General features: G+C 43.4%; 1 protein-coding gene across 3 annotated transcripts; it reads left to right on the top strand.

The window, feature by feature from the left end:
• The first annotated feature begins 4,353 nt into the window (after positions 1–4,353).
• LOC310709043 (serine incorporator 3-like) lies at positions 4,354–17,898 on the top strand. 3 transcript variants are annotated; one of them, XM_083508161.1, is made up of 11 exons: positions 4,649–4,863; positions 7,504–7,556; positions 9,167–9,328; positions 10,182–10,342; positions 11,030–11,109; positions 11,695–11,832; positions 12,425–12,594; positions 13,035–13,125; positions 13,498–13,681; positions 14,246–14,470; positions 17,083–17,898. In XM_083508161.1, exons 2-11 carry the CDS (start codon positions 7,548–7,550, stop codon positions 17,219–17,221), a joined length of 1,359 nt encoding a protein of 452 aa, XP_083364287.1. In that variant the 5' UTR covers positions 4,649–4,863; positions 7,504–7,547; the 3' UTR covers positions 17,222–17,898. The 3 variants fall into 3 exon arrangements, with proteins under 3 accessions (XP_083364286.1, XP_083364287.1, XP_083364288.1); XM_083508162.1 differs by having other exon boundaries at positions 4,657–4,863; positions 7,507–7,556; XM_083508160.1 differs by lacking the exon at positions 7,504–7,556 and having other exon boundaries at positions 4,354–4,863.
• Positions 17,899–18,040: the final 142 nt, after the last annotated feature.

Genomic DNA, 18,040 nt, shown 5'->3' with positions numbered 1-18,040 from the left:
TTAATATTCAGTTGGAAGCTGCCCAGAGTGGCTGGGGAAAACCAGCCAGATGGCCAGGGTATAAATAAATTATCATCATCATCATCATCATCATCATCATCATCATTATTACAGTCATACCTTGGGTTAAATAAGCTTCGAGTTGCGCTCCTCAGCAACCCGGAAGTAACGGAACGCGTTACTTCCGGGTTTCGCTGTTTGCGCATGCGCAGATGCTCAAAATGACGTCACGTGCATGCGCAGAAGCAGCGAAAAGCGACGTGCACGTGCACAGACATGCCTTAGCTAGCTACGTTTACCTCTAGATGCGAACGGGGCTCCGGAATGGATCCCATTCGCATCTAGAGGTACCACTGTATTATTATTATTATTATTATTATTATTATTATTATTGCTCTGTGAATATGCGGTTTTTCACATGTCAATGGGTGGTCTCTTAACACCATTCGTCTACTTCCCACTTTTTAAAAGAATAGGACTTTTTGTGGTTTGCAAAGTGATGGGAAAATGCACCAGAAAGCGTGGGATGAACAAATGGCTAATGGTAAGCGAATAATTGTTATATAGCTGCCTCACAAATGATTCAGGACAAATGTTCAATAGAGACTGGATATAATCTAACATGCATAGGCTTTGTGCAAGCAAATCAGGATGAATGCTCAATAACCAGGTCATCTGGAGGGACCCTAAATGGGGAGCACAAATGGGAAACAGTGCTTTCGCACCCAGGTCCTGCTTTCTGGGCTTCCCAGAGACATGTGGTTAGTCACTGTGGTAACAGGATGCTGGATTAGATGGGCCTTAATAGATAGATTGTTCAAGGTGTTTCTTATGACTGCCAATAGTTTAACAAAAGCAACAATGAAAACCCCCCTTTTCTAAAGCAGGTTGCATGATACGAAAGGTGTTTAAGGGAGAAAAGATGAGTGGATTTTTGTCTTAAACGCCATTCTGGTGCTGAAAACTATTTTCTCGGCTTGAACATGTTCTTTAGAGGCACACTGTTCTTTAACTGGGTACCCCCCCATACACCATGAGCCACTATTTAGCACCTGGCAGGGATGGTTGGATCGCAGGACTCTCAACATATTATGTACAAGCAGTAACAGAAAGGAGATTGTAACTAAGGAGTGTAACCACCAGTGGCGTAGCGTGGGTTGTCAGCACCCGGGGCAAGGCAAGTAATTTGCGCCCCCTAACCCGTGGATTTGCGCCCCCTAACCCTAACCCCCAGATGTTGCGCCCGGTGCGGCCAGCCCCCCCTGCACCCCCCACGCTATGCCACTGGTGACCACACACAAAAAAGTGTTGACTTCCTTTTGGTCTAAGATCTTTAACAGTACTGGAGACCTACAGGACCAATTCTCCTGGTATGTCCCACGGAGGACCTTACATGCTTGCAAATAACAACACCCTGAAGATTCTGGACCCCAGGAAGATTAGACTGGCCTCAATCAGAGCCAGGGCCTTTTTGGCCGTGGCCCCGACCTGGTGGAACGCTCTCTCACAAGAGACCAGGGCCCTGCAAGATTTGATATCCTTCCGCAGGGCCTGCAAGACGGAGCTATTCTACCAGGCCTTTGCTCAGGGTTCAGTCTGACTCATTTTCTCTTTAAAAAATTCCTTCCAGTAGCACCTTAAAGACCAACTAAGTTAGTTCTTGGTATGAGCTTTCGTGTGCATGCACACGAAAGCTCATACCAAGAACTAACTTAGTTGGTCTTTAAGGTGCTACTGGAAGGAATTTTTTATTTTGACTATGGCAGACCAACACAGCTACCTATCTACTACTGGAATCATTTTCTCTTTGTATAAGAACAAGCACGAAGGAGGTTTCCCAGCCCGCTCACAGGTCCTTATAATATCAGTGGAAACAGTTGGTCCTGGCGAGTATTAACCACTTTCAATTTTAACCTGAGGATTGTCATTTGTCCAGTTTTAACTTTAACTTTAATTTATTTGAATTAATTTTGGGATGCATTTTAATCGACTGATTGCTTGTTTTTATGCATATTGTATTATTTATATGATGTTAGCCACTCTGAGCCCAGCTCCGGCTGCGAGGGGTGGGGTACAAATAAAAATTTATTATTATTATTAAGATTTACTAAGCTGCACATATTTATGAATTACATTCCAGTCATATGGCAGTTATCTGGTGAACACCACAAATGGCTGCTGCAAGCTTATGATGGCATAAAGGGTACTGTTGTAAACGAAATCTGCTCATTTTGCCTTATGGGGTATGCAAGAGCCCATATAGAGTCCTTACACGGGTTCCCTATTGGTAGGAGAAAATAACGGAGGCCAACCAGAGAATATTGAGAAGCAAAGCAGCTAGTAAGCCTGACCTTTATTGATCTGTTGCAACGGGGTCCTCACTCACCACACACAGGAGGGAGGAGGAACCCAGAACAATGGTGTGCAAGCCCTTCTATAGACTTTTGAAATTGCCACCGTGTAGATCAAGACCCCCCCCCGAAACATCATACATACATCACAGAAGGGGTGTAGCTCAAGACACCCCCCCCCCATACATCATACCTACATCACAGAAAGGGCGGTCTACATGAGAAATCTGAGTGGTTTGTTTACCTCCTGTCTGCCAGGTTACCTGTTTAATGGTCACTTGACTGGATTGCCTGGGAAGCCTGGCCAGTCTTTTGTAATGATAAATACTTAGTTCCTGAGCCAGGTCATGTTCATACCCTTTTCATATCTTAAATGTGCCCTTAAGACAGGATTTGTGAAGGAAAAGACAGTGGGGAGGCTTTTCCATTTTCCTTTGACCTTGCAGAGAAAACATTTGCTCAGTTTGGGAATCAAAATGGTTTCAGGTCGGTCTTCCTGTGCTGATCTATGTATGTGCTTGGTTGGTACAATTATGAACATTTAACATACATCTAAGACCTCAAAATTCCTTTTGGAACAAAATTCCTATCACAGTACTTACTGGCAAATGAATGTTTATTATGGAATCGCTACTGTTCCTGCATGCAAAGGTGTTTGTTTGTTTGTTTGTTTGTTTGTTTGTTTGTTTTTTGCAGCACCCACACATTTTGCCAGCCCATACTCCTCCACCCACATTTAATCCGGATTTACCATTTCTGTGGGAAATCCAAAAAGGAAAACTGTTGTCATAGACCAGCATTAAATACCTTAACTGTTACAGACTGCTTGCAAATTGAGGCCACCATTTTAGTGGCTTATGAAACGTTTGACAACTTAGCAACACAAACACATTTTTATATCATAAAAGTTGTTAACGAATTTTGGACACAGTTTGGGTGGGGATCATTTCAAGGGTTTCTGTACCTCCACCGGGCGTTGCATTACAAGTGAGCAGAAATGTGAAAGCAACTTTTTATTTATCTATTTTAAATTTTATGCGTTTGGTTCTTGAGATTAAAATTTTACTTTGCTTTTGAGCAAAACTGGCTGAAGCTAAGGAGCAACTGCAAAAACAACATTAGGCCTTGTTAACAGAGAAATCTGAGGGCTCCCTTGGACAAAAAACAAGGACACCAGCCAGGAATACTAGAGCAAAACAGCAGCCAGTAGGCTTGGTCTTTATTGAAGACTGTCGCGACAGGACTCCCACCTGCCACAAGGTGGAACAAGATGGAAGCCCGAACAAAAGAGCACCCAAACTTTTTTTAGCTGCTAATCCCCATGTTACTCCCCCCCCCAACTACATCATGGTTACATCATGGCCACATCTTGAAAGGGGAGGTCTGGTGGCAGTAATCTGAGCATCCTGGACCTTGCCCCAGGGTTCTCCTTGCCCTCCACCAAACACCCATCAAGTGTAACAAAAGAGATATTTGCATTTCCCTGTTTCCCAGCCAAGTTAATCACACCCTTTTGTCCTCATCTGGGTTTGTTATTTCTGGAATGGCTACCTGTCTGGCACTCAGGTATCAGGATGCCAGGAATTATCCCTCAGGCAGAGGGGCTGCTGAGTAGCTGAGCTCACATGTCTATATGAATTTCTGTAGTTTTCCCAGTGAGTACATAGATACATTTATCAGTGAATTCTTACATTTGGTATTGTGCAGCAAAGGCCCTTTGAGTACATAGGAAGAAACTGTGATGAAGTGTTTTGTGGGGACAAATCACAAAAGTCACAAAAGTGATTGTGATGATTTTTGTAGCATGTGCATGATATCTGCTGGAGGGGAACCCCCCCCCCCTAATTCATAAATTCCTGCAACAGCCTGCAGAACAAGGCAGATGACGAAATAGGTGCCTGGTCCTGGGTAACGCCATCCTTCAGTCGCAGCCCATCCACCAAGCAAGCTCTGAAGAGGCTGTTGCCAAGGGAACCGTTCGCACCAACGACGGCTAATCCCATTGAAGATAGGCGAGGGGGGAAGGACCCTTCTCCTCCGTCCCACCCCCTCGAAGAGACCAAGATCTCTAATAGGCCAACCGCTGACAATAAACGCTTGTCCTTTAAAAACCTTTTGGCCAATCAGCGTCGCTCATGGTCACTGCGTCACCGCCAACCCTTGCTCTCTCCCTCCTCTCTTGTTTTTTTCTGTTTTTGTTTTTTCCCCTTTTCCGGCCTCGCGACAGGATGGGCCTCGCCTTTCCATTGGTCGGCTTGCTCAGACCCCACCCCCGATGATCGGGCCTGCGGCGCCCGGCCAATCAGCGCGGCCCGGAAGGGTGGCGGCGGCGACCACAGAGCCAACAACAACAACGGCGGCGGCGGCGGCAGAACCGGCTGAGGCGGCACCAGGCCCGGGGAGGAAGGCGACGGAGTGAGGCGGAAGCGTCCACGCGGGGGAAAGCAGAGAGCGGAGGGGCTGCGTTGCCGCCATGGGGGCCGTGCTAGGGGTTTGTTCCTTGGCCAGCTGGGTAAGTACGTGAGGGGAGAAGGTCGAGTAGGCCCCGCCGGGAGGCGGCTTCCGGACTGAGGGAAGTAGGCCGCGTCGTTCCCCATCCCGTTTCCGACCTCCAGTGGGTGTCAGGGTTGCCGCCGTTTCCCACAGAGGCTGAGGGGGCGGCCTCGACAGACGCTCGCAGGTGCCTTTGGCGGCTCTGGGGTTCAAAGCGAAACCTCCGTGTCTGTGGGCACTATTCCTCCATAAATACCCAGGTTTGGGGCCTCGCAAGAGCCCTTGCATGATGGCTGCTGGTCTGAACGGACCTTGAGGCCACATTCCGATGCCCGTTTTACTCGCGAGTAAGCCCCACTCAAGCTCACTGAGGCTTTCTTCTGTGTAGATATGCTTTCGTTTCGCCCTGTTAGGCCGATCCAGTTTCGTTTGTATAATCGTGCCTTTCTTCGCTTCAGATTTATTTATTTATTTATTTGAATTTGTATACCACTCTTGCTCCAAAGGGACGTGGGTGGCGCTGTGGGTTAAACCACAGAGCCTAGGACTTCCTGATCAGAAGGTCAGCGGTTCGAATCCCTGCGACGGGGTGAGCTTCCGTTGTTCGGTTCCAGCTCCTGCCAACCTAGCAGTTCGAAAGCACGTCAAAGTGCAAGTAGATAAATAGGTACCGCTCCGGCAGAAAGGTAAATGGCGTTTCCGTGTGCTGCTCTGGTTCGCCAGAAGTGGCTTAGTCATGCTGGCCACATGACCCGGAAGTTGTCTGTGGACAAATGCTGGCTCCCTCGGCCAATAAAGCAAGATGAGCGCCGCAACCCCAGAGTCGTCCGTGACTGGACCTAATGGTCAGGGGTCCCTTTACCTTTACTTCACCTTTAAGCCCCACTCAAGCTCACTGAGGCTTGCTTCTGTGTAGATATGCTTTCGCTTCTCCCTGTTAGGCCGATCCAGTTTTGTTGGTATAATCGTGCCTTTCTTCACTTCAGGTTTATTTATTTGGATTTGTATACCACTCTTCCTCCAAAGATCACGAGGTGGTTTGCAACATAAAGATACAATGTTCAGCACACAAAATACATAATAAGAACAAAAACAAACCAGTAACGTGTAGAATGTTGGTCAGCCTAAAGATATTGTGAAGGCACCAGACAAGCCTCCCTTCAGAGAGTATTCCATAAAGGGAGGGGGGAGCCATCCTATTCTTATATTGCCATGCTCCAGAACTCTTGTGGCGAAAAAAGGCCTCAGATGATGATCACAGGATCCATGGCGTTTTGCAATACTGGGCTTCCCCGGTATTACAAAAATGAATGAAAACTAGTAATGGCAGGTTAACATCAAATCAGAAACAGGATAGGGTATTTGGATCTTCAGTCTTGTAATATGGCAGCGGTTCTCAAACTTCTTTTTTGTGGGATACTTTAGAATTGCTCAGATTTCAGTGGATGGCTTAATAAAACTTCATTTTGTTCTGCACTGTAGAGCTAACACACACCTTGCTTTTGGATTAAGTTTGAAGATACATAAATGAATTCACCCGCCCCCCTCAGTGCCAGCTTCATTGTCAAAAGCAATGCTATCACTCTCCTTGGACTAGGTTGCTGAAAGAGGCCTGGTATTTTGTTTAGTGGGAAACTGCTAGAGTGCACCAGTGTTGGAGCAAGAAAATCGCAGGTCACAGTTTGAAAACCTCTGATGTGCTACATTCCTGTACTGTATACAAAGTAGTATTACACTCTTTTTTGGCATATGTTTAATATTTCTTATCTATAGCTTTAAAAAGAATAATTCTGGAAGTGGTTGCTGTCCTAAACATCAGATTTTTTTGGGGGGGGCTGTGTTTTTTTAAATTATTTTTGCCTACTGTTTGTCTTTATGGCAAGGAAGGAGAGTTCATTTGGACTGTGGTTCTCTTTCCTCTCTTCACCAAGACCTGTGATTTCATCTCTAGGAATGATGTTAGTTCCTAATCCAGGAAGTGGTGGCTGAGTCAAAGCCTTCTCAGCACGTTGACAGCTAACATTTATGCATGAGCTTTTTCCTGTGTAAGCAGGTATTACAAATCCAGTATTAGGTGACTGTCCTTTTTTATCAACTTTCTTGGTCTGGCCCCATTTGGCTGTTTTGGATGGGTTTAGTAGATCAGCCTAAATTTTTATTAATTTTTTTTTGGGGGGGGGACTAGGATCTCTACAAGCACAACTGTGGTATGTTCAAATACAGAATGTGTGTTCATCTGCAGTAGCACTGAGGCATTTAGAAGAAGCAAGCTTAATTCAGATTAAGTGATGTTAAATAGGCAACATCTCTTTAAATAAGGGAGAGCTGTCATAGCCAATTGAACAAGGGATGATTTCATATTTCTTGTCATCAGAGAGGGCATGAAGCTTAACATTAGCAGCTATAACTCCCTTCAAAGTGCATCCAAATATTAAGACTTTCTATTACATAAAAGTAAGCTTTTTTGTGCTGCCAAGTTATCAAATGTTTCATAATTCACTGAAATGATGGCATCCATTTGCAAAGCAGTTCCATGCACTTGAAAGAACAGAAAGTTGTTCGGAGATATTCCTCAGCGTTTCCATGACCTCTCAGAGTAGTGTAGAAATGAGTTACCCAAGCCACCACCAGTTTGAGTTGCCTATTTTTCTTTTTCCAGTAGTAGTTTGGAGTTAGTCCCTATCAAGAGAGAGTTATGTGCATATGTGCAAGGTATTGTGTTCCTTTGTTTTCAGGCATGAGAAAATGGAGTGTGTGTGTGTGCATGAACCTGAGGCATGAGTCGTGGGCATGTGCAACTAACAATAAACATGCAGTACAATAGTTTTACAGCATCCACTTCATTGATTCTTAAAGTGGCTGCTGGGATATTCCAATGTACCTGTGAGAACTGATAACATGCCACTAGAAATAAGCTAACTCAAAAGCTGCTGTAAGACGAAGGCACTCATCTGTTCAGGTAGCATGGTTCACTGGTCTGCCTTTGCTTATTTCCAGCCAGCTTTCCACTAGGAGTAGAATTAGCAATAAAATATACTTTAAGCAGCACATTCAAGAATAAAACAAGATGGATAAACTATAATCAACAATTTAAATTGGAACTAGCAGTTGCTTTTTTCCTCTTAAACCAGACATTGACTGCTCTTTTTATGAAACACAAGGCTTAAGCGCTTGTTTGTGGATGAACCAGTTTGAGTTTTCTTTATTTTCTTGTGACTTCCCAGATATATGACTTGTTATAGAATATTTTAATATACCGGTATTTCAAATTTATTTTTGTATGGCTCTAAGAATTTTCTACAAATCATCTAGTTAGGGGTGCTCCTTGATCCAGTGTGCAGATGGGGTCAGCAGCAAATGGCACCATTTTTTAGCTCTGTCTGGTTCCCCAACTACAACGCTATCTGACAAAGCTACGGTTTGAAAAGCCATTTTAAATTTAGAGAGTGGTTTATCTGTAGAGAAATAGCACAAACCATTCTGAAAATATGTCAGCCATTAAGGAACATGTTGTGGTTTATGATTATTTTACGTACAGTGGTGCCTCGCAAGACAAAAATAATTCATTCCGCGAGTCTTTTCGTCTTGCGATGTTTTTTGTCTTGCGAAGCACGGTCCGTCGCAACTGCGCCTCTTCAAGCGGCTTTAAGAAAAAAGCGCAAGACATTTTCGGCTTGCGAAGCAAGCCCATAGGGAAATTCGTCTAGCGAAGCAACGCAAAACCGAAAAACCCTTTCATCTAGCGAGTTTTTCGTCTTGCGAGGCATTTGTTTTGCAGGGCATCACTGTACACAATTTGGACATAGTGCTAAACCATATACTCTTTCTCTTTCTAAAAACTAACTATACTTGTTTATAAGATGGTGATAGATTCATGGTAGAGAGAGATAGATTTAGTGGGATGCAGGTGGCTTTGTGGTTTAAACCACCAAACCTCTTGGACTTGCGGATCGGAAAGTCGGCAGTTCAAATCCCCATGACAGGGTGAGCCACCTTTGCTCTGCCCCAGCTCCTGCCAACCTAGCAGTTTGAAAGCACTCCAGTGCAAGTATATAAATAGGTACCACTGTGGTGGGAAGGTAAGTGGCATTTCCGTTGCGCCAGAAGTGGTTTCGTCATGCTAGCCCCATGACCCGGAAAGCTGTGGTCAAACACTGGCTCCCTGGGCCTGAAAGCAAGATGAGGGCCACAACCCCATAGTCGCCTTTAACTGGGCTTAACTGTCCAGGGGTCCTTTACCTTTTAGATTCATGTGACTCTATACACAGTATGTACTTTGTATGTAAGAGTTAACACTTAATATTTTCATTTCCATTCTACAGATACCATGTCTGTGCAGCGGTGCATCATGTTTGCTGTGTCGCTGTTGTCCCAACAGCAAGAACTCTACGGTGACTCGGCTTATTTATGCCTTCTTGCTTCTACTAAGTACTGTTGTTGCTTGTATCATGCTGGCACCAGGAATGGAAATGCAGCTGAAAAAGGTACTGAGACTTTTTGTGACTGTGTTTGTAACACAAGTCACGGTGCACAGATTCACCTACATATCATATGGCATGCAACAGAGACTGAAATAAGAGAAGATAGTATTTTCATTAGACTCTTGCTGTAAGAAGGGAAGGGCAAGTGGATTGTTTGACTGGACTCATATTCCAGTGTCCTATCTCAGCTAATATCGGAAGAATGTTCCATGTATAAGCTGAAGATCTTTAGATTTATTTTGCTAAGCTTCAGTTAGCCGCCTTATGCAATCTCTCTTCAAATGCTATTTCACTAGGATTCTCTGGTTTGCTGCAATAGTAGTCTTTCCCTGCTTAGGTGTGTACCTCTTTTGCATGTTGGTGGTTGGGGCCCTGGGGCCTTCAGCTGATCCTACTTTATTCTGTTCAATTAAAGACGAGTTTGTGTTATGTCACTGCATTAAAATCATACGAGTTGGAATGGTCACCTAGTCCAACACCTTGCAATGCAGGAATCCCAACTAAAGCATCCATGAGTGATGGACATCCAACCTCTGCTTTAAAACCTTCAATGAAGGAGAGTCCACAACCTCCTGAGGGGTTATGAAACTTCTAGTCTGTCTGCCATAACACAGGGTGATTTAAGTATAGCTTGTGGGCTTTATGAAGCCCCAAAATACTATAAAGTGGGCCACCCATTTGGTAGTGCAAAGAGAACATCAGCTTTCATTTTTCATCAGCATTTCAAATCTTGTTGAGCAATGGAAGCATATGCCGAAAGTTCAGTAAAATGGTGTGTTGTTATTATTTTGTAAGGTGCCTTCAAGGTCTGCTTCAGCTGAGAAAAATCTTGGGATTTGTTGCTCTCTTCTTTCAGGTGCCTGGATTTTGTGATAAGGTGGTTCACTGTGAAGAATTGGTTGGATACAGAGCAGTCTACCGAGTCAGTTTTGCCATGGCGGTGTTTTTCTTTCTCTTCTCACTAATCATGATACAAGTGAAATCAAGTAAAGATCCAAGGGCTTCTGTACATAATGGGTAGGTTGGGAATGTGGACTGGTCTCTTCTTTCCTCTGCCCAGAGTATTAAACTCATAAGCATAGAAAATGGCCAAGTGAGTATGTTCGTGTTTTACTGAGTGGGAGCTAGTGCCCCCGTGAGGCGAAATAGAGGTATAACCCCTAGATTCTACTTTAAAAAAAGATACTCATAGACGTAACAGCAAAGTCCAGTTAAATATATTCTAGCATTTGTGGCACAGAGTGGGCTTTATGTCCACTGGATACTAGGCATTAAGTGGGCAACTTTGATGGGGCTTACCTTTGAGGTGTTAACCTAACACTTCCATTTGGGGCCCATCAGTCCTTGGCTCCTGGGTGCTTCCCCATTCTCCTGTGAGATGGATCCGGCAGGCAGGCCTTGGTGGAGATCTGGGACCATGTTCTCACCCCTAGGTTAGGGTCTCTAGGAAGGGATCACCAGGGGGTTATTTACCAGGAGCAGGTGAAACATACAGTATCTAAAAAGACAATATGTCATGAATCGCTTGAAGTAGACATGGGGCTTCCTTTTAGCTAAGTGAGATTAAGATTGCAACCCAAGTAACTGCAGGCATATACGTGACCACCTATCTTTATAATACTTTGGCACAACCCTTAAAGGTGCTTGACTTTGTTAGCTTAAGAGAAATTATTCTAATCAGTGTTCTGCTTTTTTAAAAAACAGGTTTTGGTTCTTCAAAATAGCTGCCATTGTTGGCATCATGGTTGGAGCATTTTACATTCCAGAAGGACCTTTCACAACAGGCAAGCATTGATGGATGAGGAAATAGAATTTCCCTTAGCTTGTTGCTATTCAGTGAAGCATTTGGTATTCAGTAAAGTGTCTTATTAAGCGTTGATTCAGTTGTTCTCATGCCTTGGGGGGCGACTTATGAGTTCCTAGAGTAGTCACAACTATGGTGACAGCTCGTATTTTGCTGAAGTGTTCTTTTTAAAAGAATTGGGTTCATGAAGGGCTGGGGCTTATTAAATGCAAAAGTTTTTAGGAGCATATACGTTTGCCCACTCACTTAGCAGATAAAGGGCTGGATTCACCTAATGAGCTCTGTAAGCCGAAGTTTACACAACAGGACTTTCCTCCTTTTGCCCTGTGTGCCCGTTACCCAAAATTGACTCGGAGGGGGGTCAGGAGAGCACCAAGAATAGTGTACAGAGGGCAGAAAGGGGGGTGGTTCTGTCTGGTAAGCTGAAATGCTTGTGGGGAGGAAACATTCATCATAGCAAGATGCTGAATTCCACCCAAAGGCTCTATAACTTCCTTTAAATATATTTAGCCAGAGGTCGTCAAAAGTTAAGAGGTTGATTATAACATTCTCCTTTTCTTTCTAGCATTGTTTGCTATTGGCACTTGTGGCGCCTTCTGCTTCATTTTAATCCAGCTGGTACTGCTTGTTGATTTTGCGCACTCCTGGAATGAATCCTGGGTTGAACGAATGGAAGAAGGAAACTCAAAATGCTGGTATGCTGGTAAGTGCCGTTTAACTAGTGAGTAGCAAAAAATCAGCAAGAGGCAAGAAGTTTAGTATGAAACTCTGTGTTTATTGGCCAGCGTGTCGGAATTGTTGATAAAACAAGTTCATGCCTAGTGAAAAAAATGGGATCCACCAATATCTGCTTAACATTGTTGCTTAAATGCTATCACTGTAGCAAGGTGTGCATTGGGTGTTGCATAAGAAGTTGTGACATTCGGAATGAAGGATATGTCATTTAAATCTTAACTTTGCCAACGTCTTGCCTGCCTCTGAGCAAACCAGGTAGTTGCTCTTCTTTCATTATGGAGAAAATACGTGAGATGTTGGTGTGATTGTATAGCACTTTTGAATATTAAATGTGTTTATTAGTAAAAAGTTGCGAAGGCAGCCATATAATATAAGAAAATGCTTTATAACTAATTTGTGGTGTTATATTATGCAAGCCCTGCGGATTGTTAGTATTTCCCATGGATGAGAGGGATAATATTTTCCTATTTGAAACAGAGTCTTAATAGGTGTTCTGATAATCCTTTGAAAAACTGCATTGTAATTTAACAATTGAACGTTGAAATGTGCTTTTTCTTTAGCTCTGTTGGCATGTACTGGCCTTTTCTACACCCTGTCCTTTATTGCCGTTGTGCTCTTCTATGTCTTCTACACAAAACCTGATGCCTGTACTGAGAACAAGTTTTTCATCAGTTTTAATATGCTTGTCTGCATTGCTGTGTCAATCACATCAGTCCTTCCAAAAGTCCAGGTATGTTGAATTATGCATTGGGATTATTGTGTGGGATATAGCTTAGGCTGACCTAATGTTTAGCTGACTGCATTGAGACGCAATATGACAGCAGACATTTTATGCGAGGGCTGGGGAACACAACTAGCAAGATTGTATAGTCATTTATAGAAGAGTTGCTTGCAAGAAACAGATTTGGATATTGAAAGAAGAGTCTGGAGGCTGTATTAAAATACATGAAATAATATATGTGGGTAGGGGTGGCATGAGAAAAGCATCAGTTCCCCAAGTAGTTCTTGTGCCTCTACTTATGCTTCATATTCCCCTCTGTACAGAAGCCTTAAATTGTAGTGAAAGTGAAATCTTTCCAGTCAAGGCTAACCAACATGGAGTTAAACAAAAAAGCAATCTACATGGTTCAGGTACAGTTCAGTTATATAAAATTTGCTTGTCTCAAACAGGAACACCAGCCTCGTTCTGGCCTTCTCCAGTCTTCTATCATTACTCTCTACACGATGTACCTGACTTGGTCAGCCATGTCCAATGAGCCTGGTAAGCTTTCATAAGTGCAGATAATTGTGCCTTCAAAACAATAATGGTACTGGAGACAGTTGCGAAGAAATAAAAATATACTGAATCTTTGAGTGTATTAGGAATTGGAATCCTGCAGGCTTCTAAGAGATGCACAGTTTGGTTAAGTATGAAGGCAACAAATAATCTTTTGTCCGGCTACCTCACATCTGGAAATCATATATCCTTTGTGAGTTCATGATGGGGGAAAGAATTAGATTGAATTCCTTAGAAGGAAGTTTTTTGTAGAGCATTTTCAGTATGACAGGCAAAGAGATTCTGGGTATATTACTAGGCTATAAACTCTCCTGAGAGTGAGCACTATTTTATAAATCTGTGGAATTTATTTTCCAGAACGTATCTGTAACCCAAGTCTTCTGAACATCATCAGCCAGATAGCTGCTCCTACTTCCATCCCAGCAAATGTAACTGCTATTGTACCTGTTGTTCCTACACCTGGACCACAAAAGCTGCAGTGGTGGGATGCACAGAGCGTTGTTGGACTTACAGTCTTCGTACTTTGTCTCTTGTATTCCAGGTAACATTTGATCTCTGTAGATCAAATTCTTGAGAATCGCATCTTAGGTTTAGGCGTAATGAACAGGTAGCTGCTGTGTTTTGAATCAAGGGAAACATTAACTGAACAAACAGTTAGGCGCATTTCATCAAATTGTTGGAGCAGTAGGGCATCTTATGCCATTAATAAAGTATTTAAGCTAGACTTCAACTGTAATGGAATTCCATGAATTTTTATCTCTTCCCAGCATGGCTGGTGGTCAAGAAAGTTGGGAGTTGTAGTCCATCCATTTCTAAAGGGCCATAGTTTTCCCACCCCTTCTAAGGATTTTCAATGTATTTTTGACACTCGTAATTCATTCCTCCTCCCAGAGTTGAAAGCAGATTATATGTTTTCCAGCGGTCTCATTTCCAAGCAGCTTACGTAGCCAGGTCTACTTAGCATCTGTGGTAGAATTGCATTACATACTTATAGACTCAGGTGTTCTTGGGCACTTTGAATAAGGCTAAACTATTTTCTGGTAGATTTCAACTTTCTTATTCAATCTGAAACATTTAACACCCTCTTCCTTGAACTGTTTTGCAGTATCCGATCTTCCAACAACAGTCAAGTGAGCAAACTGACTCTGTCGACAAGTGACAGCGTCATTTTGGATGATACTACTGGAACTGGTAGCGATGTAGAAGATGGAGAAATTCGCCGGGTCCCAGATAATGAAAAGGATGGTGTCCAGTACAGTTATGCCTTCTTCCACTTCATGCTGTTCCTTGCCTCCCTGTATATCATGATGACTCTTACTAATTGGTACAGGTAAGAATAGCCTAGTGGAGATTTAATCAGATAGTATAATTTTGTTGCTGACAAGTACAGTGAGCTTATCTTAATCATCTCAAATATTAACTACTGTTTTTAAATTTACTTTCTTTAAAAATGGGAACCTAGGAATCTGCCTTATACCAAGTTGGACATTAGTCCATGTTGCTCAGTATTGTGCACACTGACTGGTAGCATCTTGCCAGGCTTTCAGATTGTCTTTCCCAGCCTTGCCTAGAGATGCAAGGGAAACTATCTGATCTTCCACAATTACTGAATAATAGTATTCTTTGACTGCTTTAATGCCGAGAGCTTTACATGCATTCGCTGTAATCTTGCGACAGCTTTATAATGAAAGTCAGTTACTTCCATGTGTGTGTGGCTTACCTAAAGTCACCCTGTGAGTAAAGCTAGAAGCTTCCAGCTCATAACGTGTGCTTTAATTTGCTGCTTCTAGTTGTGTCTCAAAATTGTAGGACTTGAACCTCTATAAAGTAGGATAGGTACCGTATTTTTCGCTCTATAACACGCACCTGACCATAACACGCACATCGTTTTTAGAGGAGGAAAACAAGGGAAAAAATATTCTGAATGAAACAGTGGACGTATCATTTTTGTGATTCATGCTGTGGCCACAGACATGTGATCTGATGGTGAATTTGGGGTGACCCAATGCAAAAATCCTGAGAATCCCTGTGGATCCATGCTTTGTAACCACGTTTTTGCACCATTGCAGCCCCAGGCAACAGTGGGTGCGTGATTTTGGGGGGGGGGCAGGCTGTAGCCATGGACATGCTATGTGCTCTGATGGTGAATTTGGGGTGACCCAATGCAAAAATCCTGAGAATCCCTGTGGATCCATGCTTTGTAACCACGTTTTTGCACCATTGCAGCCCCAGGCAACAGTGGGTGCGTGATTTTTTTGGGGGGGGACAGGCTGTAGCCATGGACATGCTATGTGCTCTGATGGTGAATTTTGGCTGACCCAATGCAAAGATCCTGAGGATCCCTGTGGATCCATGCTTTGTAACCACGTTTTTGCACCATTGCAGCCCCAGGCAACAATGGGTGTGTGATTTTTTGGGGGGGGGACAGGCTGTAGCCATGGACATGCTGTGTGCTCTGATGGTGAATTTGGGGTGACCCAATGCAAAGATCCTGAGGATCCATGTGGATCCATGCTTTGTAACCACATTTTAAGTGGGGAGGGAAGGAAAAACACAGAAGGCTAAGAATGCAGGAGAGGGCTATAACGTGAGGAAAGGAAGGCAAAAGTTTTCCCCCACCCACCCACACAAGCCAGCCACTGTTTAAGGATTTCATCCTTTTAAATGGAAGAAAGCATATTTGAATGCTGTGTGTCTCCAAAAACAAAAAGCAGGAAGTCAAATCAGAATTTTAAGCCGAACCTGTAATCTCTCTTCCCTTCACAAACATTGTTCCCTCCGGAGCAGGGACAGGATAGAGCGAGGGACGCTCTGCTTTCCCCTCTACTTGCCTGGAGGGGAGGGGCTTTCCCTGCTCTTTGTTCGGACGCTCTGCTTTCCTCTCTACTTGCCTGGAGGGGAGGGGCTTTCCCTGCTCTTTGTTCCGTTTGAGCAAACACAGCAACGAAACAGAGCAGGGTGGGCAGTAAGACCCTGAGGCAGAATGCAGGAAAGCAACAGCTTTCTCTCTCACGGAGCTCCCTTCTCCCTGAAGCGCGGTTTGATTTTTGCCTTATTTTTCGGCTACAGGGACCACACATTCGCTGCATAACACGCACAGACATTTCCCCTTCCTTTTTAGGAGAAAAAATCTGCGTGTTATAGAGCGAAAAATACGGTACTTGGTGTATCTGAGCCCTTTTTAAGTATCTCATGAAGTATATTAGTAGTCTTGTTTCCCAGCCTTGCTGATTGTTGGAATTAAAAGAATTATCACTGTCTCTAGAATTCCTCAGTGTACAATAGATATGCGCATAGCCAAATTAAGTTTGAAATAAAGGTAGTGGCATAGTACCTGCTTCAGTCTGTATGATATATGTCATACAGCTGAATTTTTTCGCCCTATAGGACACACTTTCCCCCCTCCAAAAATGAAGGGGAAATGTGTGTGCGTCCTATGGGGCGAATGCAGGCTTTCGCTGAAGCCTGGAGAGTGAGAGGGGTCGCTCTCCAGGCTTCGCGCAGCTCTCCACAAGAGAGTTGCCTGCATGCTGAAGCCTGGGCGCACTGAGCTGAGCGCGCCCAGGCTTTGCACAGCTCTCCGCAAGGCGCAGGAGCCTGGCGCTGGGCTCCCACGGCTTGTGGAGAGTTGCCTGTTCTGGGGGCGAAATAATTCCTCCCCTTTATTTCCCCCCCAAAAAACTAGGTGCGCCTTATGGGACGGTGCGTCCTATAGGGCGAAAAATATGGTAGTTCTCTTATGCTTCAAACTGCATGACATCTTGTCAACTGCTAGCCCGCTCGGGCACTGACAGGAAGAAACAGTTGCTTTCATGGGACTTACTTCTGAGTAGACATGGTTACAGTGCTCCTGTTAGTCACCCTAACCCCTAGTTTCTTGCATGAATAAATTAGGCTTTAAGTTACAGCTTAATTCATTTTTACCATTTATTCATTCCACAGCCCTGATGCCGAATTCAAAACTCTGACAAGCAAGTGGCCAGCTGTCTGGGTGAAGATCTCCTCCAGCTGGGTTTGTCTCCTCCTCTATCTCTGGACCTTAGTGGCACCTCTTGTCCTTCCTAATCGGGACTTCAATTAAACGATAATTTCTCTGAAAGCATAGAAGCATGAAGTTCCTCTCTGCTGAAAGCCAAATGGTCTGTATTGCTTCTTGGAGCCAAGGCTCCAGCCATCTCTCCTGCAACATATACAGATGAATAGAAAGCTGCTAACTTGTATAATGCTTGATGCAAAAATCTAAGCTCTGTACATTTTGATATGTTTAAATGAAAGCTAGCTTTACCATTAGTCTACTACAGCTGTGCTGTTTGATACCGTAAAAAAGCCAGTAGTGTAAACAACCGAGTTGAAAGAAGAATTGCTTGAGCTTAAAGTAATATATTTTAAAGTTATTCTAATGCTTCAGTATATGGAAGTGAAAGCCATACTGCAGGTGTACATTCCACTTCAAGAAAACATGCTTAATGGCGTTTTAACATACAGAATCTGTTTTTCTCAATGGAGCAGCATGCTATGTAGTATGGGAAGTTCAAATCAGCAATTTTTGGATCACTGTAGAAGACCAATTTTATAGAAAAGTTCTACTCAACTTTAGTATTTGTCAGTTAATTCCAAATCAAGTATCTACTATGCTTTAATTAAATTATATTAAAGTAATTTGAAGTGCTTTTTTGTCTAATATTTGCGATGTGAGTAAAAGCCAGTGCATCGTTTTGTCAATCTTGGCATTTGCACTATAAACATGTTTGATTAAAATTACCTGTTCAGTGTCTCTTTATATTGGGCAGAGGTATGAAAAATCCTGTATATCTTTTCAAACCACAGTTCAGAGAAATCAATTCATGTCTGGAAATTGGGATAATGAGCACCACAGAATGGAAGATCAGTTGTTCTCTCC

The sequence above is a fragment of the Podarcis liolepis genome, assembly GCF_965112155.1.
Source record: "Podarcis liolepis genome assembly, chromosome: 6".
Lineage (NCBI taxonomy): Eukaryota > Metazoa > Chordata > Lepidosauria > Squamata > Lacertidae > Podarcis > Podarcis liolepis.
This window is presented reverse-complemented; position numbering and strand designations above follow the sequence as displayed.